We start from the raw sequence: 23864 nt of genomic DNA, 5'->3' as shown, positions 1-23864 counted from the left end.
GCTTACACACCTGCAGTAGTGAGGGGCCACTACTTGCTGGGCATCTCATCCACTGTGGGGCAGCTCTGCCCGTCAGAGGTTTTTCTTTGCTCTAAGCCGGGTACTGCCTTCTGGTCCAGCTCTGGCCCTGCTGGTGGTGGTGGTGCACTGGGCATGTCTGCAACCTCTTCCCTGGGCAGGTCTGCAGAGACCAGAGCCCCAGCTCCCAGGCCTGCCTCCAGCCCCTTTCCCACTCCAGCATCCTCTATGGGACAGACCCCATCAGGAATGCCCACTCAGTGCACAGGAGCCCTGAGCAGCCTGAAGCCGGCAAGTCCTTTGCTTGGATGCTCAGACCCTGGGAGTGCAGAGTGAGCTCACGGCCTAGTGTGGTGGTCCCAACCTGCTGACCTCCACCCAGCTGAGGGGCTGCACCTGCCTCCAGGCCGCCTTACCTGCAACTAAACCCTGCGTCCCTGGACCTCTGCCTGTGTGATTACTTTGTGGGCCCCGAGAACTGAACTCTGCACTGGCTCCTGCTGGTCCAGAAGGTGCCGAGGTGCTTGGATCCTGCCCACCCGGCCAGGCATGAGCCCAGCACCTGGCAGGAAGCACACATAGACACGGCCACAGGCTGTCAGACTGGGGTAATGCTTTTATATTAGTTTTTCTGTAACAAGAAAAATCTGCTTTGAAGTTTTTATCATTTTTTTTTCCTTAAAAAAGAATAAAAAAACCAAAGGCACCCAGAACTCCCCTCAGGCCCAAAGAATAAAAAAGTTCTCTCATCGGTGCAGCTGGGCCCTTCGCTCTTGCTGTGCCCGGCCCCATGGCCTCCGTCTAGTTCCAGCCCAAGGGCCCTAGCGGCCCCAGACCTTCCCTCTGGCCTCAGGGGGGCTGGTCCATCAGAGACGTGCCTGCAGCCGGCCAGGGCCTGGCAGGGAGTGATGGCCCCAGTGGTGGGGAGCCGGGTGGGTGGGCCAGGGCAGCGGTCCTGAAGGTTCCTGTCCCCAAATGGAGGGAAAGGAACAAAAGCCAGCTTTTGTGAATTCCAGAGGGTGCAGGCACCTGGCCGCAGAGAGGATGGAGGTAACTCTGTGTCTTCCGCAAGGGACAGACGGACGGGCAGACAGTCAGCCAGCAAGCTGCTCTGGCCATTTCTGGCTGGGGCAAGAGCTCTTGGCAGCATAGGCCAAGGAGGGCTGTTTGCATGTGACTCGTGTATGTGTGTGTATGTACGTGTGTCCACGGGGCAGGGAACAGGCACCCATGAGTGCCGGGGCAGGTCAGACCCTTCCTCGAGTCTGCAGGACTCAGGAAGTGATGGCGGTGTTGGGTGTGGGGTGAGAGTGGGACATTTGGAGGATGATGTGCAGCTGTGTGGTGTGTGTGGGTGCGGTGTCTGCATGTCTGGCTGCGGATGAGCTGCAGGAAGGGGTGGGTGTGGGAGACTGGGTCCAGCCTGTGTGCGGAGCGGGGGCCCGGCAGGTGCTGCGCTGGGTGTGTCTGTGAGCGAGGCAGAGTGGGGACGCACAAGGCTCAGGCACGTGCTGCAGAAAGGCTCCAGCGGTCCGTCATCCTGCAGAACACGCGGGAGAGTCAGGGGAGGCCAGGGCAGACCCGCCAACCACGACCAGCCTGGGACAGGTAGATTAGAGCTGGGGGCTCTGGGAGGGTCAGGCAACTGCAGGCCTGAGGGGGAGGTGCCCCGGGGGTCCAGAGCCAGCGGGTCACCCACTAGGAGGTGCTCCTGGGGGGCCTGGTGTGGACTGGAGGCACTTTGGATCTCTCTGGCCTTTCCCAGGGCCTCTCCTAGGGTCCCGCTCAGCACACCTGACAGTGGCCAATGTCCTCTAGAGGGGGCAGATCTTCTCCACCCCAGGACCCAGGGTACCCCTCGTGAGGGCCACAGCATCCTCACTGAATGGCCAGTCACCCCAGTCGCTGACCCCTGGCTCTGCCTGAGGACAATGCATGGAGAGAAGGGGCTCCAGCTTCATGGCCCAGGGCCCCAGGAGTCAAGTAAAATGACTCCCGAGCACTGCCTCTGGGCCTGCCCTCCACGCTTGGATAGCCAGCCCAGCACACTGCTCCCTCTGTCATCCACTGGACCCCTTTCCCCACCTCCCTCTGTCATCCACCCACAGTATCCTCAATCCCCCTCAGGCCTTTCTCTGACCCAGGCCCCACTTCAATTCAGCATCCGAACAGTGGCCCAGTGGCCTCCTCCCATGGCCACACCCTGGCCCCAGGACTCCCAGCTCCGCTCACTCTGATTCTCCCTCCTGACCACACCTCTCCTCCTGGCTACTCGCCACCACTGTGCCCACTCTCCAACATCCCCCCCAGGAGACCAACCCCTCCTGTCTGCACCCTCTTCCCTTCCCAGCCTGACCCCCAAGCTCCGCGAGGCAGCCATTCTCTTGCCAGTACCCTCAGTTTCCTTGTTCCTTGCCCTCCTGTCCCACACACCTGGCCAAAACCCCAGCCATGGACGGATCCAACTGGTCATCGTCTCCACACCCACCCCCATCTGCTGAGCACCTCCTGCTGCACAGAGAGGTGTGCATCAGGCAGGTGTGACTTCATGTGCAGCTACCAAGCCACTAATACGCGTGTAACTGCAGCCACTCGGTCCTCCGTCCTCCTGACACAGTGAAAGGAGCAGGGACCCTCCTGCCCAAGCCAGTCCTTCCTCCTGTTCCCACAGGGATGGCTACACCCAGCTCTCTTCTCTTATATTTTATAACTCCCCCCCTCCACACTGCCCCTCCCCATCAGCCCTCAAGCCAGCTCTATCCCTTAAAAAAGGCATAACGTGAACAGAGCCCTGCCTGAACTTCACGCCCCCTTTCCCACCATCACCCTCTTTCATCTCTTCACAGTCAAACTTCTTAGAAGTGTCTACACTCCCTGGACCCTCTCCTTTCCAGCCGCTTTCTCCACCCTCTTTGCCCCTGAAGCCGCTCCCCACAAGGTCATGGTGACCTCCTTGTGGATAAATCCGGTGAGTCCGTGGCCATGCTCAGCTCTATCAGTCTGTCAGAAGCACGGCTGATTCCCTCTACTTCCAGAGAACCCTGTGCATGGAGGCATAATGGGCATGCACACGTATGTGTGTGTGCACGTGTGCACACAAGGGCACGTGTGCCTGGGGAGGCATGTGCGCATGTACTCGCATGCACATACGTGCATGCAATGGTGCACCTGTCCTGCATCTGTGAATGTGCGATGGAGTATATGTGTGTCTCTGTGTGCACATGTGTGGTGTGTGTTTGAGTGTGTGCTTTGTGTTAAACATGTGTGTACATGCTTAGACGTGGGTGTGAGCGTGGGTACCTGTGGGTTGGTGTGCTGTGTGCACGTGCAGGTGTTTGTGTTGCACACGTGTGTAATCACCCTCTGTCCTGGGCTGCCTGCATTTCTCCTGTCTCGGTCCCCCACTGCTCTGTCCCAGCTCCTTCCGCCGTTCCCCTCCGGCTGGCCATTTTCCCTCTCTCCCTCTCTCTCTCTCTCTCTCTCTCTCTCTCCCTCCCTCCCTCCCTCTCTCTCTCTCTCTCTCTCCCCCAAGGCGAGCTCCCCCAGCCTCCTGTGGCCTCAGTGACTGTTTCAAGGCTGACGATGCCTGGACCCCCATCTCCAGCCCAGACCTCACTCCTGAGCCCCAGACCCACATATCCAGCCCACGCTGGACAACCCCTCCAGCGCCCTCCGAACTCATCACTCCCCCCCACAACCTGCTCCTCCCAGTGCTGTCGTCCACCTGGAATTCCAAGCTAGAACTGTCATCTTGTCTTCTCCCTCACCCCATGTCCAGCAGGATTACTTGGGCTCCTCTAGTGTGCACCCCCAGACTCTTTTCAGGCCCAGCTGCTTGTCTGCATCCTCACCGCCCACCCCCAGCATCTCTGACTTGGATACAGCAGTAGCCTCCTCCCGGGGCCCCACATTCATTCCCTGCTCCCACCATCCCAGCGCCTGTGCGGGTCCCAGCAGGGATGCATCACCCTGCCTGGAGGCCCCCAGCACCGGCCGGCCTCCCACAGGTGCACTGTCATACCTGACCTCTCACTCAGGGCCCGAGCATACCAAGTGCTCTAACAGATTTGCAAAATGAATGATGAAGCAGGGGGCAGAGGGTGAAGAAAGGACAGAAAGACCCAAACTGGGGTCAGGGCCAGGAAACTGGTGAAGCAGGTTAGTGCACCCCGCACAGACCACCTACCTATGTCAGAGCCGGTTACCCTGTCACTACCACCTTTCCTTGTCCTCCTCATCCTCCTCGTCCTTGTCCTTCTCCTCCTCTTCCTCTTCCAACCGGCCCCGGTCCTTGGAAACGTCACCGTACTCATGGTTGCCTTCTATGTCCAAGACCTGCAGGTGCTTCAGCCTCCGGAAGGCACTTTCCACCACAGAGCCCACAGCCAGCTTGTTAAACCTGTGCAGGCCACCCATGTGGGGTCAGCGCCGGGGGCTGACCACGCCCCACATTGACCCAGCCCAGAAGTGGAGCGCAGGGGACGGGCCGTCCAGGGAGACGCGCGGCAAACACAAAAGGAGGCGGCTCAGGAGCACAGGTGTCACAGGGAGCTCAAGCTGTTCAATGTGGCTGCTGCTGGTGGGTAGGGGTGACCCAGTGCAGTGGAGAGAAAGCCTCCCCCATATGTGCTCTCACTATGATTGGGGGGGAAGACACAGACACCTCCTCTCTGCCTGCCCTTTGGCATTAACCTCTAGGCCTGAGGCTCCTGCGCTGCCAGCCAGGAGTCGCCTTGGTGCCAGGTGTGGAGGGGCACACAGACAAGGCCGGGGCCAAGCTGGGCCAGGGATACACTTAGGTTTGGGAAGGGGGAGGCTGGGCTCTGATCTCAGGCCCCCTCAACTCTCTGCACCTCAGTCTCCTGCAGGAGCCGAGAGGCACAGGTCACACTGCACCCCGACGTCATCCAGCCTGGCCTTCTGGGTCACACAGCCCCTGGGAGTGCACATACTGCCTTACTCGGATCTGTCTCCTCTCTGACTTGGGAGATGGGGATGGTGGGAAGAACCACCCTGGCTCTGCTGTATGGAAGCTCCTTGCGTAGCTGGGTCCCCTGAATCATTCTAAACCCCCAGAACCCAGTGAAGACCTGAACATCTGCTGTCCTGGATCTGAGGCCCAGGCGCAGCCTGGCCAGCTGTGGACACAGTGGTCACCTGTACTCTCTGGGCTTCAGCCTTCCCAGCTGTAAATTGGGAAGATGCTTTCTGTGGTCCCCTCCTGCCACAGGAACATCAATAACACCCAAATGCTCTGCTTTTTAATCTTCCAAAGCCCTTTCACAAACCTATGAACCTCACCAGGCCTGGCCAGGACTGTCCCCACCCTTGAGCGCTGAGGAAACAGGGGCTCAGTCGGGTTCTGTGATGTACCCAGGGTCACACAGCTGGTCAGCAGGAAAGCTAGGCTTCAAATACTGACCTCTACCTGCCAGTGGTTCCCATGTGCCCTGACTATCCTGCTGGAGCCGGGCCAGTCCCCAGAGGGGCACGTGCAGGGCCCCAGACGACCTCCTACCTGAGAAAGATCCCTCTGAGGTTGGGTGTGGAGTCAAAGGCATTGGCGGGCACAGTACTGATCTTGTTGTTCTGCAGGTACAGGTACTCTAGCGACTCGGGGAGCCTCTCGGGGATATCCGTGAGCTGATTCCCGGCGATGTCGAGCAGCTGCAGGGGTGACCAGGGGAGCCAAAGCACTTAACAGCATGCCAAGCTCCCACCAACCCCAGAGCCTATCTAAATCTCATAACCCTGTGAGGTGGGGTCTATAATTATCCCCATTTCCAGATGGGGAAACAGAGGCTTAGAGAGGTTCAGAGATCTATCCCAGGCCATACAGCCTGTATGGGCCAGAGGCCGGTGCACCTGACTCCGAGCCCTTGTTCTAATTGATGTACATCCTACTCCGCTCCTTCTGCCTTCCCACAGGAATTCACGGCCGAGATGTCTAGGTGTCAAAGTCCTCCCTCCTTAACACACCTGTCACCGCCATCAGACTAAAGACCCCAGAAGGGCAGGGGCTAGGGGTCCTCCAGTCTTTAAATCTCACCTCAGTGGTGTCAGATGAGGGTGGAGATGGGGCTGCTCATTTGTGGATCTCAGGGCCATGTGGACAGGGGCCAGGGGCAAGGGTTCAAAGCCCACAGTGACCTTGGCATGGCAGCCAGGCCCCAGGCTGGTCAGTCTCAGAGTAAAAACAGGCCTAGAGTCCAGGAAGCAGGTGGCCAGGAAAATGGGGTAGTTTTCCCAGGGAGAAGGACGCACCTGCAGCAGGCAGGAGACCAGGACGTGCCCGGGCCCGACTCACTGCCTGCCCCTTGGGCTGTCAGCACCCTTGCCCCGACATACACCTGTGCAGCCACAGGTGGGCTTCCATCATCTCTAAGCTCCCTCCTCACCCTGACGGGCTGGGGCTCAGGGCCAGGAAACTGGGGGCCATGAATCCAGATGCAAGATTCAAGGGGAGCACTCGCTTCAGTCACCTGAGGGAGCCTCCTTGTCACCTCCCCTACCCAGCAGGTATCCCTGCTCCCCACTGGGTTCCTTCCACATGGTTCCAGCACTTCCTCATTCATTCCAAACATCCTCAGTGCCTGCCCATGGGCACTGGGGGCATGGAATCCACTGAGACGCTGCCTCCGTGCTCAGGAAGCCAGGCTGGCAGGGGAGATGGACGCAACAATCTGGCAATAGCAGCAGTGGAACTGGGCTGTGATGAGGGAGCCTGGGGGAGGGGCCCGATCCAGCCTCGGGTGGAGGGAATAGACTGGCAGCCAGTGCAGGTGGGGGCTCTGAAGCAACAAGAGCAGCTGCTTGTAGAAAGATCCAACAGTGAGAGGAAGAGCCCCCTCCACCAGACACCTCATCCCCGACTGGACTCACCCGGGGAAGGCATCTAACCTGCCCATCACCGGTGGCTTCCTGGAGGAGGTGACACTTTAGCTGAGTCCTAGGTATATTATAAGCTCTAGGAGGGTAGTGACCCTGGATCTGTTTTATTTCCCTCTGGGTCCTCAGTTCTAGAGCTGTGTCCACACATGGTGAAGCTTGGTACAGGCTTGTGGAATGAATGAATGAGTAGGTGCCACCAGGGTGGAGAAGGTGCTTCCAGCAGAGGGGACAGTATGAACAAAGCCCAGTGCACCTGGGAAACGGAGACACTAGGCTGGGAGCCGGGGCAGACTAGGCCTTGAAGGCTGTGGCAAGGGTGCTGGTCTGGGTTCTAAAGGCAGCAGGGAGACACAGAAGGGTCCTGGGTGGGAGTGTAAGGTGAGCATGTTTTTTTCAAGATACTCTCTGACTGCATGTGGAATCTAGGAGTGGAGAGCTCCTAGGAAGCTGGGGTCCAGGAAAGAAATGGGGAAGGCTTGACTTGGTGGTATGAGCAGTAGGGATGGAGAGAAGTGGAGAGATGGGGAGATGTGATGGTAGAGTTGGCAGGGTTTAGGGACAATGGGCGTTGGAGGGCAGACAGCGTGCAAAGGGGGTGTCAGGGCAGCATCCACATTTCCCGTGGATGCTTGGGTGGATGTTGCCCCCTTCAGCGAGTTAGAAAATGCAGCAGAAGGAGTAGGTGTGGAAGAGAGGATAATGGGGTTTGGGCCCCTTAAGAATACCCAAGAGAGACTGGCACAGGTGGTTGGATCCTGGTGTCTGGCACTCGGCCGGGCTGTCTGGGTTGGGAGAGACCCCAGCTGCTCCTGCAGGGCCAGCTGCCAACTCCCAACTCCACCTTCAGGGCTCTGCCCCACCTCCCAGCCTCCCACTCTCAGGGCCTCTCCCCTGTACTCCCCTCAGACATCCCCACCCTGACAGCTCCCCACACAAGCATGTACCATGCACCTATCACAACGAGGGCCCTGGTCCAGCAGGAAACACAACAGACTAAAATGCCCGCCCCTTGTTCTAGCAGGAAGAGCAGACAACAAACAAGCAAACAGATGATCTGTTGTCGGAAGGGATGAGGGTTATGAAGAAAAACAAAGCAGAGGAAGGTGGCAGGTGGTGAAGGAAGACCTCCCAAGGAGCTGATATCTAAGCAGAGCCCTGAGGAAAAGGGAAGAGCAAGGCCTGAGGACATCTGGGAGAGAGGGGCCTGGTCAGGCAGCAGAGCCTCCCAGGTTTCTCTAATGAAGTTCCCTTTCCGCCCCTCATTGGGTTGGCAGGTTTCACTTGTAACCAAGGAGGCTCAGTTCACATGGCCAGATAGCTCTCCTGTCTCAGACTCTGGCCACGGGAGCCACGCTCACTGACCAGTCCCAGAAGCCTCAAGTACACCCCCCTAGACTCTGCAGACTGGTGAGGTCAGCACCCCTCACGGGCCTGCCGTCCTCCCCTGCCCCAAGCCCAGCCTTCTCCAGGCACCTATCCTTTGCCCACAGGGGGGTGAGCTCCACTCTCCCATGCCACCTGAACTGTCCCTGCCCCCCAGTCCTCCTGAACAATGCCCAGTGCCCCCCGTACCTGCAGCCATGACCTCCCCTTATCCCCACAGGGCTCCTCAAGCTCGTTCCTGCAGGTGATGAGCTCTGCCTAGCCATGTCCGCTGAGCTCTGCCCTGCGCTCCTGTACCGCGCGCCCGCCATACCCTGGCTATGGCCCAGACCCCCTACCCTAAGGCCCAGACTGCCCAGCGGGTACCTCCCTCACGGCCCAGCCCTCCCGCCCACCCCTCACCCGGGCCCAGCAGATGGGTGGGCTCAGGGCAGCCAGACCAGTAGCCCCCCAACACGGGCACGGCCCTGCCCCCGCCTCGCCCCGCCCCCTCACCTGCAGACCAGCGAGGTCGGCCCAGGCACGGGGGGCCAGGGCCCGGCTGCGCAGCCGGTTGCCCGTGAGGTAGAGCTCCCGCAGCTGGGCCATGCCGGCCAGCGCCCCGCGCGCCAGGGCGGCCAGCTCATTGCGCTTGATCTTCAGCACGTGCACGTTGCGCGGCAGCCCGGGCGGCAGCGTGCGCAGCCGGTTGCCTGACAGGTCCAGGGAGCGCAGCAGGCGCAGCTTGCGGAAGGCATCGCGGTGCACCTGCGGGCTGGTGATGCGGTTGTAGCTGAGGTTGAGCTCCTCCAGGAAGTAGGTGGTGGCAAAGTCGTCGCGGCCGATGCCGGTGATCTGGTTGTGCAGGATCATGAGGGTGCGCACGCGGCGGGGCAGGCCACTGGGCACGCGCTCCAGCGCGTTGTTGTACAGGTGCACCGTGTGCAGCCGTTTGAGGCCCTGGAAGGCCCGCGGGTGGATGCCCTGCGCGCGCAGCTTGTTGCTGTGCAGCAGCAGGTACTCGAGGCTGCGGATGGGGGTCAGCACGTCTGCGTCCACGCTCCGGATGGCGTTCTTCTCTAGGTGCAGCAGCACCAGGCTGCGCGGCAGCCCTGCCGGGACCCGCGACAGGTTGTTGCTGGACAGATCCAGGTACTCCAGGCTGGAGAGCTTCCTGGAGGGAGGCGGGGGATCAGGCCAGTGGGCAGGAGCCCACATGGCACTTGTTTCCAACATTATTCCCAAGGGAGGTGGCAGGGGACCTGCCTCTAACTCATCCCAGCTCCGCCGCTAGCTGACTGAGGGACCTCAATCCTCTCCGAGGCTCTCACTGGTTTGATTCAATGATATATTGATATAAGGAGGATCTAGCATGGTTTCTGACACATAAAAGTTTATTTGAAGACTAATTGTTTTACTAACGCCTTTTGTCCTTTTAGGCTACCCGGGCCCTAAAAACTGAAAATAGATTTGCCTTCAACAAGTATGTTTGAGTTTCTATTTTGTACGAAGAAGACAGCCTCTGCAAACACTTCCTTGCCTTATTAGAATTTTGGCAGGCCTTACATATCATTATTCTTGGGGACAGAAATGTCAGTAAAGGCAAAAGTCTCGAAGTTCCTTCTCTGTGGAAACTGGCCAGGGGCAGGTGGGCAAGGGCCTGGCCACGTGAGCCCTGGGAAGGGCTTCCTGGATGCCGAGCTCACACTGAGGGCCCAGGTAGGGGCTCACCAGAAGGTCTCGTTGTCCAGGCCCTTATCAGTCAGGTAGTTGTTCTGCAGGTACAGCTCACGCAGGTTGCTCAGCTCACTGAAGGCCCCTGGTGGGATCTTCTCCAGCTTGTTGTTCTGAGAGGTGGGACGGTAGGGAGGGGAGTGTGAGGGGCGGCCAAGGGGCAAGGGCAGAGTCTTGGGATGAGGTGTGGAGAGGGGTCTGGCGGAGCCACGGGGAGGGGCCCAGGCCTAAAGTACTCCCTGTGGGGCTGACAGCCAGGTACCCGGGCTTCTGCTTGTTTCTCCTCAGCAGACGCTGTGCCCGCCGGCACGTGCTCAAGGCCCCACAGCCTTACTGCTGTGCCCGTGTGGGACTGGGCTCTTCCCCTGCTGTGGGTCCCTGCTCTGGCAGTGTTCCTCCCTGCCCTCTCCCTCCCACCTTGAGGTGCAGCTTGTAGAGGGCAGGTGGCAGGTGCTTGGGCACGTGGCGCAGGAAGTTGCTGGACAGGATGAGGATCTCCACGTTGCTGGAGCCATTGAACATGTTGTCCGGCAGCCCAGCATCCGCCAGCTTGTTGTTGTGCAGGTACACAGACCTAGGGGATGAGGCACAGGTGCCCACCCACCCAGGCCTCCCAGCCCCGGCATCACCTCACCTGGTGAGGCTCCAGACCTTGCTCAGTTTGGGCCTGGGGCCCAGGGCACCCTCCTCCCATCTCAAGAACCTCAGACCCCGCCAAATCCAGTCCCCCCTACATAGCCGAGGGGACCAAGGACCCACCCCACAAGTTAGTGGAAGAAACAGGATTTCCTGACCCCAAGTCCCTGCTCCTCTATATCCTTCAAGGTTCTCAGTTGTTCCTCTAGTGTTGCAGCCCTGGAGTCCCTGCCTGTCGGCTTTACACAGCTGGCTCTGAGTTCTGTGGACTTCCTGAGAACGGTCCTATCCTTATCACCTCTTTGTCCCTAGTGCCCAGCACAGGATCCTGGCTCAGAGGAGGTGACCCCTCAATTCATTCAGCAAATACACAATGAGTGCCTCCAGGTGACAAGACTGTTCTAGATCCTAAAGATATAGCAGTGGACAGAACCAACAAGCCCCTGCCCTCATGGAGCCACCATACTACAAGGAGAGAAGATAAGGAACAAGAGAAATCCACAGGCAATATAGTTCATTCTTGCTGTGTGGCCTCTCTTGGGCCTCAGCCTTTTCATCTGTGGGAAGGGGCCATGCACAGCAACTCCGGCTCCTCCAGGGAATGGAGAGAATCGAGGTGACAGATTCAGGGACAGAGTGGCACCGGAGGTTGTCAGCACCTTCCCTCCCCAACACCACCCTGTGCTGCCCACACAACTGTGCTGGGGGGACTCACTCCTCCCAAAGCAGCTCTCAGCGAGGGATGGCTCTGCCTGTTGAAAGATGCTCCCTTCCCCTGGGGGCTGGGGAAGGAGGGAAACACCCTCACTCGGCTCCCCGCAATTCCCCAGATATCACCCTCTGTCCTTGCCTCCTGTACTGATCCCTCCTCATCTTTTAGGGGTCAGTCTTCCAGATCCTGTGCCCTTGCAGCCCTGGGCGTCTGTCACCGCAGCCCTGAGCATGGGGTATCATGCCTGCTCTGCACAGCATGCCCCTCCTCCAGGGCCTGTCTGGGCCCTTGGGCCCCACTCAGGGCTGGCAGCCTCTGCCTCAGCTCCTGCCTTTTCTCCAGCCTAAGCCCAGGGCCCCCCTCTGACCTCTGACCTCAAGTTTGGCTTCTGGCCAAAGGTGAGCCCGTAGATCTTGGTGAGATAGTTGGCAGCAAAGTCCACACTGATCAGGGCATTTGGCAGGAACCGGGGTGCCAAGGTCAGCTGGAAAGGGAAGAGTTGGTTAGAAGGACCAGTGGCAGGTCAGAGGCTGCTGCTGAGTTACACTACCTGCTGCTCATCTGAGCCCCTTCAATTCGTCTCCTCCCTGCAACCAGAGCCACCTTTCTAAAATCCTCAGTAACACAAAATCAGTTCCCCATAGTCCTGAGCTTGGCACTCAAAGCTCTCCAGCCTGTCCCCTGCTCTGCCTGTTCTCCTGGTCTCTCCCCTCATTGCCCCCCGACACTGGCCCTCTGTGCAGCCACAGTGAGCACCCACACTTCCCCAGACCCGGCTCATAGTGTCTACCCTTCATTCATTCAATAGTAGTCCCTGTGTCTGCAATATTCCAGGCACAGTTCCAGGCACTGGACATGTCCTAGGGAACAAGATACAGAGATACCTCCTTCCACCTCCACCACCAAAGCTTACATCCTAGTGAATAAACAGGAATAAAAGCATCTGAGAGTGATCACTGCTCTGCAAGGAATTCAAACAGACTGATGACAGAGAACGACTGGGTTGGGTGCTTGGAGAACAGGTAACACTTAAGGCATGACAGCACCCTAAATGCTGTCTGCGGGGAGAGCACCCACACAGCAGGGGCAGCAAGCAGAGGCCCTGTGTGTGGGGTCTGCTAGGCCTGGGGGTGAAGCGGAGTGTGAGGGGGCCAGTGGGGAGATAAGAGAGACACGCGGCCCCAGGCCACACAGATCTGCGGGCCTTGGGGAGACATGTGGGTTTCTTCCTGGGCCGAGGTTGAAGCCACAGGAGGGTTTTAAGTGGGGAGGCACGATTTTGTAAAGCCCCTCTGGCTGCTCTGAGGAGAAGGGGCAGCAAACGAGGAGGCAGGGGCTCCACGTCTGTGTCCCGCTGCGGGATGGCGGTCCTGGGCTGCTGGGTGTGGGGAGCTGAGGGCCTGCAGTGGGACCATACGTGCATGAGCGAAGCACACCTGGATTTGTGGCTCTGACCAGTGGTGTTGCAGGTAGTCGTAGATGCCCTTTCCAGAGGTGGGGAGACAACGGGATGACTGGGGTTTGGGGGCTGTGGCAGGAAGCACCAGTTCTACTTCTATTAAAGATCTGGGGGAGATGCAGAGGAGGCAGGTGGACCTTTGAGTCTCAAGTGGGAGTAGGGGAAAGGCTGGAGACTGCCTCTGGACGTGGCCATGATGTAGATGGGTGTTACAGGCCAGGGAGGAGAGACAGTCTCCTTGAGAGTTCAGAGAGAGGGGGCCAGGACAGAGCCCTGGGGCAGGCCAAATATCTTGAGGTTGAGTGCCTTTATGTCTTCACTCATGCTGTCCCTTCTACTGTGGTGCCCTCCCCCTTGAGGCCTCTGGCTGAAATCCTATTACCCTTCATGGCCCTTCAAATGCCATCTCCTCCAGGAAGCCCTCCAGCACCCCCTCCCCATGGGGATGAGCTCTCACCCCACTATGCCGATGTAGGTCTCAGCCTCTGCCATTATCTGACCGCTCTGAAGCCCTGGGTCTGGGCCATGTCTGAGCAGCAACAGGAACCCAGCAGCTAGCCCAGAAGAGTCCCTGGTGCTTAGCCCCACACACCCTGCCCTGCTGAAGGCCCCTCACCTTGTTATTGGCCAGGTACAGGTAATTGAGGTTGATCAGATGCTCAAATGCCTCCTCCGGGAGCCCTTCAAAGGACAGGCATCAGTCAGAGCCCTGGATGAAGGAGACGCTACAGGGGAGCACGTGAACACTGACCGCCCCCGCATGCACCCCACTTGCCAGGACAGGGAGGTACTCCCTGGGGCAGGTGTGGCTGTGACCCCTTCCCAGCCCCTCCCAACAGGCTTGCCCAGCCCCTTTTCCTTCCCCTGGCTCTCAGGGGCCCAAGCTGAGAAGAGCAGATGGGAAGTGTCCACTGAGAAATGACTGATCCTTCACCTACTCAGGGCAGCCTGGGTGGGAATGGGCCCACATAAGGTCAGGCCACAGGGCAGAGGACCTGCCAGGAAGGAGTGCGTCCCTGGGGGCAGCCCCAGAAGGGTCCTCTTCATACCTAGCCCCACAGCAGGGCAGGGCAGGGCTGTGGCCTCTGAGCTTCCACCCCACCTGGCCCTCCCCTGCCCCATCTGACAGATGCAGTGTCAGAACTGGGCTGTCACTGGGAGCCCGGCCAGGCTGGCCCTTCTCCAGTCCTGAAGTCGGCCTCTGACACTCGGTTCTGGGCTCCCAGACCCTCAGATGCTGGGACTCACCCAAGTATCTAACTAGAGGGAACAGTTACATAAACTGTGCAGCATCCCTTCACAGAATACCCTGTGTATAATAATAGCCACGGAGAGTTTTTAAGCAACATGAGATTTGCAGCTGAGCTAATTGCTAAGTGAAACAAAGCAGTTCTAATAGTTATAATATTCATACTATCAGTCCAGCTATGAATTTAAAAACACAAAGAAAAAGGACTGGACTGAATTCTGGTGATGGTTGTACAACATATAAACTTACTAAAACTCATCAAATTGTACATTTAATTCGGGTAAACCTTATGGTATATAAATTATGCTTTTTCTTAAAATGGAAAGAAAGATACCAAAATGTCAATAGTGACTAAACTCCAAGTGGCAGAATCATGAGTGGGTTTTTTTTATTCCATTTTATTTTCTATATTTCCAAATTTTCTACTATAATCAGAAACTATTTTCATCATCAGAAAAATGATGAAAAATAAATTTTAAATTTATTTATAATTTAAAATTTTAAATTTTTAAAATTTGAGGACTCTACACTGTTTGATTCTAAAGGCCTTCTGTGAACTGAAGAGTCTGTGACTCTTCAGGCCCTGGAGTCTGAGTTGCTCTGAAGCCTCTCCCCTGATCGGACTCCCGGGTCTCAGAAACGCCCAGTGGCGGCTGTTAGGCAACCAACCACAGGGAGCCCCTGCCATGGGGCCCCAATGCCAGCCCAGCCTAGGCCTGCTCTTTCCCATATGCCAGGGTCTGCAGGGCGGGGCTCTCCCCATGGGCACCCAGTTCCCTGCCTGGGGTCCCGGTCCCCAGCCCTGGGTGATCCCTCACCTCGGGAAGTCAGGCGGTTGTTCTGGAGGTTCAGAGTCTCTAGCCGATTCAGCCGGGAGAGCTCCCTGGGGTAGATCTTCTCCAGCTGGTTGTTCTGGGGAGTAGGGGGATGGGGGCGGTGAGGAGGCAGCATGAGGGGGTGCCCAGGACTCCTGCCCCATTAGAGGCCTGCACCCACCCTCAGCCAGAGTCCCAGGAGCCAGTCCCTCTGTTGGGTGCTTCCCTTGGGATTCTGCCCCGTGGTGGACGAACCCTGGGGACCGGCTCTGAAGCAAGCCCAGATGTGGGCATTGCAGGCTCAGCAGTAACCACAACAGAGGTGTGGGTCCCTCTTCTAGGATCACCGCGCACATGCACATGGGCATCCACAGGCAGTTCAAACTTGGAATGTGGTCTACCCTCCACACCTGCTCCCTGCATGTTCCCACTTAGTGACAGGTGTCCCAGCCCATTCTCCCCTCCCCCAAGCCAGAAACCACTTTTAGTTCCCTTTCTATGCCCTGTAGACCCCACTACCCTTGAGATGCTTTAAAACCTGGGTCAGATACCACCTCCTCCAGAAGCCTTCCTGGGTTGGATCAGGGGGCTGGATTAGGAGCTGCCCTGGCCTCACAGCACTAGTCCTTTATCTCTATTTGTTATCTCTACCTGTTTAGGTCTCTGCCTCCCTCACAGACTGTGAGAGCCTCAAGGGCAGAGCATGTCCGAGACCTCCCTACATGCCCAGCACCCCACATAGGAGCAGAAACATACAGCAGGTACACAGGAGCTATTTGATGAATGAAGCAACAAAAAGTGCTGCCCTCAGCTCGTCCCTTTCCCTCATAGGCTACCCCGGTCTTGGGCTCCCACCACTGGCCAGCCCAGACCCCACAGGGCTACGTGACCGTGGGCCAGTCACTTTCCTTCACTGGGCCTGGTCTCCTCTGGAAATGGGTGTGACAGACCCTCCCTCTCCCCCAGGGCTGCTGGGCCACACGAGGGTGTCATGGGCGCACCAGCGCTCCCTGAGTCCCCGTCTGGAATGCCATGTCCCACTTCTTCAGTTTCTAAAATCTAGCCTGTGCCTCAGCTGGGGAGAGCACTGTGTCCCCTGAGCCCCCAGGGCACCCCAGGGGGGTTCTGCTTTGCTCTCACTTTCCTGGCCTGTAATGGAGTCTGAGGTGCCCTGTCTGTCCAGAGGGTCAGCTGCCGGGGAGGTCTGTGTCTGTTCTCAGGGCCTGACTCTGCTGACAAGGCCTCAGCCCAGACTCCCCCGTGAGACAAAGCAGGTCATGAGGTCACTGTGCTCTGCACCTAGGACGCGGGCGGGGGCGCGGTTCACGCCCCGTGGTAGAGCCAGCCTCCTCGAGTCTGACCCGCCCTGCGTCTGGGGGCTGTGGCGCGGGTGGTTCTGGGGCGGGAGTCACCGTGTGGGGGGCGGGCCCTGGTGACCGCTGGCGCGGCGCCGGCCTCACCTGCAGGGACAGGTGGTTGGTGTGCTCAGGCAGGTCCCCCGGGAACTCGCGCAGGTCGATGCCGCCGCAGTCCACGACCCCCTCCTGGGAGCAGGCACAGTCTCGGGGGCAGTCGATGGTGGGCGGGCCGCGCCCCGGCTCCTCGGGGCTCAGGACCAGCACCGGCTCCTCTTGCACGAATTCATTCTCTTCAGGGCTCAGGCTGTGGGCTCCACTTCGGCCAGACGCGGGGGCCCTCACGGCGAGCCCCGGTCCCAGCTGCAGCTGCAGCAGCAACAGCAGCAGGAGCAGCAGTGCCCTGCCCCGGGCCATGGTGCCTGCAGGAGGGGTCAAGTCAGACCCACCTGGGCACCAGGACTGACTTAACCTGTCAGGTAGAGCAGGCAGGGGACCAGGGCCCACGAAAGTCATAATGGGGCCCTCCAGGCCACAAGGCGGAGCCCACTCTGGACCCTGTCCTCAGCATGCATCTGACCTGCTGGCTGCCGCCCTCCCCTCCCACCCACCCCCTCAGGGCTGCCCTCTGGAGGGGTCGGGGTGAAGTGAAGCCCTGTCCTTAGGCAGGTCTGCAAAGCCTCCCACAACCCTCACAGGCCTGGCCTCAAGGAATCTGTACCCCCATTTCACAGAAAGGAAAGCTGAGGCCCAGGAAGAACTGTGACTTGCAGGGCTTGGCCTGGACTTTGCTGAGCTCTCGCTGCCCTGGCACAGGCAGTGCTGAGGCCCTGTCCCTCCTCCAGCAGCCACAGGCCGTGGTGGGCCAGCACCAGCAGGGTGTGTCCCAGCTCCTCAGCCTGCCATTCTAGGATCTTCAGGACGTGGCCCTGCCTCTCTTCCAATCCCCCCCTCACCTGCCCCGCTTACACAGGTCTGTTTAGTATAGTAGCTCCACTCTCCAGGCCTTTGCATGTGCGTTCCTCCTGCCTAGAACACCCTCCCCCTCTCCTGTGCAATCAGCAACTTCTCCAAGAACCAACTCCAGTGTTAGATCCCCTGAGATAACTCTGAGATGTCCCAGGGCTCTGCATCACTTTGTTGCCTCGGGGCTTTGCATGAGTTCGGTTGGGTTTTGAACATGTGATGTTGTCTTTCTCCCACACAGGGCTGTGAGCCACTTTCTGTCTCTGTGTGCCAGGCACAGAGTAGTCATTAGTGAATGGAGCTGCTGCTGCCCCCAGAGCCCCCCAAGTCCTGTTCCTGCTTACACCCTCAGCTGCCCTCACCAGGGACAGCTTTGCTCACGTGACCACTGCCACCTGCAAGAGACCACTCCCCAGCATGTTCCCTTGGGACAGCAGGGAGTAGGGGTATAGGGATGGCCTCAGGCCATTGAGGAAGATGCTGGGGTTTCATCCTCCAGGCAGCCATGGGCGTGGCTGGGCTCTGGGCTGGTCCCTGGAGCTCTCTTTACAGGGACTCACTTAGAAAACATGTCTGGGGTGTGGTAAGTTGTAACAGGTGGTAGCTCAGGTACACTGACTCTGGAGTCATACACACCCCAGTTCACGTCCCCCTCTATCACTTAGTGGCTCTGACCTTGCTGAGCCTCAGGTTCCTCATCTTACAATGCAGATAATATATCGAACCTCAGAGCTCCAGGGAGGAGTCAGCAAGATAGCAGATGCGAAGCACCCACTGCTGCAGTGATTATGAACGCAGGTACCAGATAAGCGTCCAGGCCTGGGGGCACCTGCCGCAGTCTGAGCCTCTCTCCCCACCATTAGAGCAGAGATCACAACCCAGAGTGGTTAGAAGGGTCTGACGAGATGCTGGGCCTGGGAGGGTTGGGCACCTGGGAGCTTGATGATGACACTGATGTCTGGTTAAGAAAGCAGGCTCTGGAGCCAGAGAGCCGGAGCTTCGAGCTCGGCTCTGGCTCTTATCAGCCGTGTGACTTTGGGCAAGTTTTGCCACCCTCTAAACCTCACCTTCCTCACCCGTCCATTGGGTGGCCCCAGAGCTGTCCTACTGGGGATACTGTGAGAGTCAGTGGGATGCACATACTGCACACAGTAAGTGCTCAATAAATGTTAGCTCTCTGCTAATTAGCTCTACCACTAATATCTGATCCATGCGCACTGTTCACATCCCAACCACGCCACTCTCCGCTTCAGAACCCCCTGCTTCTTCCCTTTCCCGTGTAGCTCCTGATCGTGCTTTTCCAGTCCAGTCCCAGGCCCACCTCCTCCCAGATGTGGCCCTCCTCCTCCTAGCCTCCTGTGAATTCCTGCTGCCCTGTGACTGCTGTGGTATTTCAGATACTGCTTTGCCTTACTTGTTGGCTCAGCCACTTCTTGAAGGTGAGGCCCCATCTGCCCCCAGCCCTGTGCTGGGCATGGAAGATACAGGTAAAGTACACAAGGCCCCTGCCCTTTGTTGTCAGGAGGCAGCAGACCCCAGGACAATAACCACTGCCCACCAGACTGGGTGAGCCCTGTAAAAGGGGCCCCAAGGTGCACGAGGTCCTAGAAAGCAAGCTGTGAGGAGAGAGAAGAGGGCTGGCAACCTGGATTGCTTGACCCTATAGGTAGGTCCAGAAGGTCTAAGCAGACTTGGGCCCCAGCCACTGGCCCGTCAGAGCACCAGGGAGCCCAGCACACACAGCTCCCAGGCTCTGTCGGCAGCAGTGAGCGATGCATGCTGCAGCCCAGCCCTGCCTGCCCTACTACACCCCTGCTGCTCCGTGCCCTGACCAGATGCGCCATAAATCCTTGGCCAGTCTACAGACCATCATTCCCAGGGCACGTTATAACCCCCCAGCTAGGTCAACAGCCTTCAGTCCCTGGCGCCACCAGCATTAGACCAGAGTCTCCCCACCCTGCCTGCCTGCCTGCCTGCCTGACCCCACTGCAGATCCAGACTCTGGGAGGCGGAGTATGGGCACAGGCCCAGGCCCCAGATTCAATCTGGGCAGGAGGCCAAGGAGGAGGATCCTCCCCACATACCCTGTACGCTCACCTTCAGTTTCCTATCTGTAAAGATCTCTAAACTGTATCTGTAAAAATATTTAATTTATATTAACATCATGAACCATATTGAAAATGTTATCCTCGGCACTTTATAGATGAGGAGCTGAGGCCCAGTGGGATTGGCCAATGTAACACAGCTGTTAAGTGGCAAGGCTGTGCTCCCAGCCTGAGTCTTAACCACAAAGCCATGAGGCCCTTCCCTGGGCCAAGCACAGCTGGGCACCAAGGACCCAGACAGACGACTCAGGTATGTCTACTATCCTTAAAAAGCTCACACCTGCACTGTTCAATGTGGTGGCCACATGTGGCTACCGAGCACTTGAAATGTGGCTACTCTAAATTGAGAGGTGCTATAAGTATAAAATGTAGTGTACATGGATTTCACACACTTAGTACAAAAAAAAGTAAAACATCTCATTAATATTAATGATATCTTATAAAATATCTCATTTATTTTTATAGTGATTACATAATATTTTGGATATTTTGAGTTAAATCATTAAAGTTTTGCCTGTTCCATTTTACTTTTTTAACGTGGCTTCTAGAAAATTTTACATTACACACTTGTGGCTTGCATTTGTGGTTCACATTATATTTCTAATGGTCAGTGGTGGTCTAGATATTATGTGTAAATTAAGTATTATAATCCCAGTGTCATCAGAGCTGTGATAGAGGGAATCTAGCATCCGTAGGGACCCAGAGAAGGCCTAGGTGTGCCCGAGGCCTAAGTCTGCCTGATGCCAAGAAAACTTCCAAGAAAACGTGATGCTTTATTTAGCCACGAAGGATGAATATTAGGCAAAAGGAAAAGGGTGATACAAGCAAAGGGGTCAGCATGTGCAAAGGCCCTGGGGCAAGAGAGCCCATGTTACCTCTACAAAGCTCACTAGAGTGTCTGGTGTGGTGTGGGGACTGGGAGAGATGCAAGTGGGCAGTGGCCACAGTCCAAGCCAAGAAAGAACTTGAAAGCCAGGTTAGGAAGACTGACCCTTATCTTAGGAGAAATGAGGAGCCATTGAAGAGTTGGAGTGTGGCGTAGGCAGGTTTATGGAGGGACCGGTGGGGAGCTCTCAGAGGCTGTGCGGTGGTGCAGGCAACGGATAATAAGCCTGGTCTGGGCAGAGGGAGGTGCTGGGCTGCAGGGATGGAGAGAAGGAGGTGGATTCAAGGGAGAGGGAGGAAGAACAGACAGGGCTTGGAGAGTGGTGGCCCCAGTGCCACGTCCCCCTCCTCCTAGCTTGGCCAGCCACCCTCAGGATGCTGGGATCCTGGGCAACTCCAGCTCCATCACCTAGTTTACTGTGTGACTTTGGCGACATCACTGACCCATCTGAGTCTCAATTTTTTTTGTTTCTCTAAGAATGTGGAGCAAGATAAGGCCCCAAAGCCCCTTCTTTGTGCCTAGCCATGTTGGAGCTGGGTGTGGAAGAACAGAGGAGAGAGCCTTCCTAGTCTCTGGAAGTCCCCAGAGTGAGGAATCCCCCTGCTGAGCAACAGCAAATGCTGGGCGAGAAGGGCAGCTCAGTCCGTGGTGAGTTGTTCCAGTCCTGACTGCTGTGTGAACCTGGACAAGTCCCTTCACTGCTCTGAGCCTCTGTTTACTAGTCTAGGCAATGGAGATGAGAGCTCCTCGTGAGGTGTAAATGAAACGACATGCCCAGCTGATGCTGGCGCCCAGCAAGTGCAACATACTTGGGGTTACTCTTACTGAGGAAGTACCTGGGACCCGCTGTCACCCACCCACTCACTCGCCCCAGGGAACCAAACCTTAAGGTCCTGAACTGCTTAAGTGGGGGATTAAGGCAGGACTAGTAGAAGGAAGGGGAAGGGAGAACCAAATCAGGAGGTAGATCCTCAAACCCCAGCACCGCCTTCCTTCTCCACTCAAATTCAGTAAAGATTTGCTGACCACCTGCTCTGTGCTGGGCCCTGAACAGCTGTTTCTTATTGACTATAACAGAAATCCCAAGACTAAGTGTTAGTCTTCCTATTTTGCAGATGAGGAAACTAAAGCACAAGGAGGCTCCCACTGCTGCCCATCTCCAGCAAGCTCCTACTCAAACGCTCCTGCCCTGGGAAGCTGCTCCTGCCCCCTTGGCTGGGTTAGGGGGTTCCTTGATGCTCCCACAGCACCCTTCAGGGCTCAGCTGAGTCTTTCCTGACTCCCCAGGCAAGAAGCAGGTGCTCAGGAAATGTTTGCTGAATGAAGGAATGTATTTGTGGAAGGCAGAGTTGGAAAGAGCTACAGCATTATTATCTGGTCTGATTCCCTCAGTTTACTGATTAGTATTTTAAAGGCAAGGCCAGGATTAGAATTCGTGTCTTCTGACTCCTGCTTAGAGCCTTGAGCCTGTCTTGAAGACTGAGGAAGAGTTCTCTAGGTGGACAAAGGGGAGGAAAGGCACTCAGGGCAGAGGACAGGGCATGAGCAAAGGCACAGTATGGGGAGGGCAAAGAGGGAGGTATGTTTAAGGAAGGGTAACAGGGAACGAAGGTCCAAGTCTCCAAGGGCATCAGGCACTTTGCTAACGGGTTGATGATAGGGAGCTATCAAGGGCTGTAAGCAGATCATGGTTGGAGCTCTTACGTAGGACTCTACCAGGCCTAAAGGTGCCACCACTAGTCACCCCTGTCCCAAGATTCAGTTAGAAGGGACAAAGTATGCTCCCACAAGCTTTCATGAAAGCATTCATGTGAATCTGACATTTCTTAACTTGCACTCTAGTTTAGAATCGGCTGGGCCCTGGGCCCTACAAGGGGACATGACCACCCAGGAGCTCCCGTGGTGCCTTGTGTAGCTGAGTCGACCACAGCTTCACCTTCCCCAGCCAGCCCGAAGTCGTAGGGCAGACGCTCAGGTTGCGTGACCCTCCGACGTTCCGTGATGCCCGGCAAGCGACGGGCGCGTATCCTTCTGTGCCTCCCGGACCGGATCGGGACGGTCAGTGCCGCACGCATGCACGCTTGTGTCTGCTCCTCTCCTGAAGTTCAGGCTGCAGCTGCCTCCCACCCCCAGCCTCGGCCCCAGCCCCGGGGGCCGCCAGGAGCTCGCCGACGCCCCCTCTTCCACCTGACAGCGCATCAGGTATTCTAACGCCACGATCTTATCCTCAGCCCAGGCCAGCGGGCGGTTCAAGGACCTTCAGGCTGGGGGCTTTGGCCGCTTTCGCCGGGGCGCGCCGGCCTCGCCCCCCACCCCGCGCTCCGCGGCCACCCCCCTGCCCCCTCCTCAGTCCTGCTGTCCCAGCGGGGAGGCAGCCGGATAGACAGACTGACACCAGGACCCCAGCTGAGAGCTCTGGCTCAGCGATTGCGCGGCGCGGGGCCGGGGAGCCAAGCCAGGAGAAGGTTGGGAAGGGGACGCACGGGCTGTCCGCGCGTCCTGGGGGCAGATCTCTGTCCCTCTATAGGCCTCAGTTTCTCTGTCTGTAAAGATGTCGAACGGTGGGCTACCTGGGATGAGCTGACGTGGAAAGACACGGGCATATTCAGCGCCCAGGCTCTAAGTACAGGGGTCCTCGACCCTCCCCGGTTCCACCTGCCCCCCACATTCCCTGTTGCCTGCCTGCGTCCTTCCACTCCATCCCCCACCCCATCCGCCCTCAGATTCTTTCCAGATGTGCGCAGCAGGAGGGGCCGGGGCTGGGACCAGCCTCTGGCGGGAGAGAACAGGCCCCTGCGGGGTGGGAATCGCGGGGGGTCGCGCCCCCGAGGGAGAGCTCTCCGACTGCGCCCTCCGTGTAGGGCTCCGACTGACGGGGCGAGATGCGCGGCCCCGCCAGGCCAGCTGCTGGAGCCGTCGCACCAGGCGGGAAGTCCAAGTCCGCTGCCCAGCTCGGCCCCGGCCCTCGGCCCACCCGGCCGCCCGAGCCCAGTACCTGCTGCGCCCCCGCGCCGCGCCGCGCCCCGCCGGCTGACCGCGCTCTCCCGAGTCTCGGCTGCGGTCCGCTGGCGCGGGCTCCTTCCATTCAAGTCCAGCCGTGCGATCGGCGACGCAAGTTTTGTTGTGGGTTTTCTCCTCCCCGCCTCTCCCCCGCCCCCCACCCCACCCGCCCCGCGCGCATCTGCTGGACGCCAGCCTCCTCCGGACACAGGCGTAGGGTCCCCGCAGGCGGGGGCAGGGGAGGGCCCGCCTCTCCCCCGCGTTGGACTGGGCCGAGCCCCACTTCCCGGGGAGGCAGTGCCGCCGCACGGACCCCATCACCCGCTCTCCGCCCTGGCGGGGCCGCCGTACCCACCCCCCGGAACCCCCCCACTCCAGGAGACTGGGAAGGCGGGGTGTCTAGCCCGCAACACTTCCTAGTTCCCAGCCTTCCCAAGTGGAACTGGACCCCCTCTAGGCCCCAGCACCTGAAAGGAGGGCCGGAGAGAGGGCCCCTTCCACCAAGTGCCTCTTAGCTCTTCCTTCCTCACGACAGAGGATTCTGCAACCGCTCCAGGCGCGAGTACCTTTCCATTCACTCTCCCACCCGGGGGTCCTGGGCCGTGGCTAACGGGGCCTCCAGCCAAGACCCTGCTGGGCCCATTCCCGGAAAATTCCCCCCACGTCCACCTCGGCC

The 23864-nt window shown here is 58.2% G+C and overlaps 1 protein-coding gene across 1 annotated transcript; it reads right to left on the bottom strand.

Moving 5' to 3' along the window:
* Positions 1 to 518: 518 nt before the first annotated feature.
* Positions 519 to 23311, bottom strand: PODN (podocan). The gene is made up of 11 exons (XM_082616402.1): positions 23184 to 23311; positions 16337 to 16653; positions 14880 to 14973; positions 13429 to 13493; positions 11728 to 11837; positions 10423 to 10579; positions 10003 to 10118; positions 8788 to 9445; positions 5537 to 5685; positions 4205 to 4417; positions 519 to 1558 (listed from the first exon to the last, which is right to left on the bottom strand). Exons 2-10 carry the CDS (start codon positions 16646 to 16648, stop codon positions 4231 to 4233), a joined length of 1848 nt encoding a protein of 615 aa, XP_082472528.1. The 5' UTR covers positions 16649 to 16653; positions 23184 to 23311; the 3' UTR covers positions 519 to 1558; positions 4205 to 4230.
* Between the last annotated feature and the right edge of the window lie 553 nt (positions 23312 to 23864).

This window comes from Mesoplodon mirus (assembly GCF_964341445.2).
Source record: "Mesoplodon mirus genome assembly, chromosome: 3".
Taxonomy (NCBI): Eukaryota; Metazoa; Chordata; class Mammalia; order Artiodactyla; family Ziphiidae; genus Mesoplodon; species Mesoplodon mirus.
Note: the sequence above shows the minus strand (reverse complement) of the source record. Positions and strands in the feature narration are given on the sequence as shown.

Coding starts and splice junctions, on each gene's coding strand:
- PODN (XM_082616402.1), bottom strand. CDS start 16,648: ATGGCCCGGGGCAGGGCACTGCTGCTCCTGCTGCTGTTGCTGCTGCAG. Junction 13,494..14,879: donor CAACCGCCTGACTTCCCGAG/GTGAGGGATCAC, acceptor TGTCCTTTGAAG/GGCTCCCGGAGGAGGCATTT. Junction 10,119..10,422: donor TCTACAAGCTGCACCTCAAG/GTGGGAGGGAGA, acceptor CCCACCTCTCAG/AACAACAAGCTGGAGAAGAT.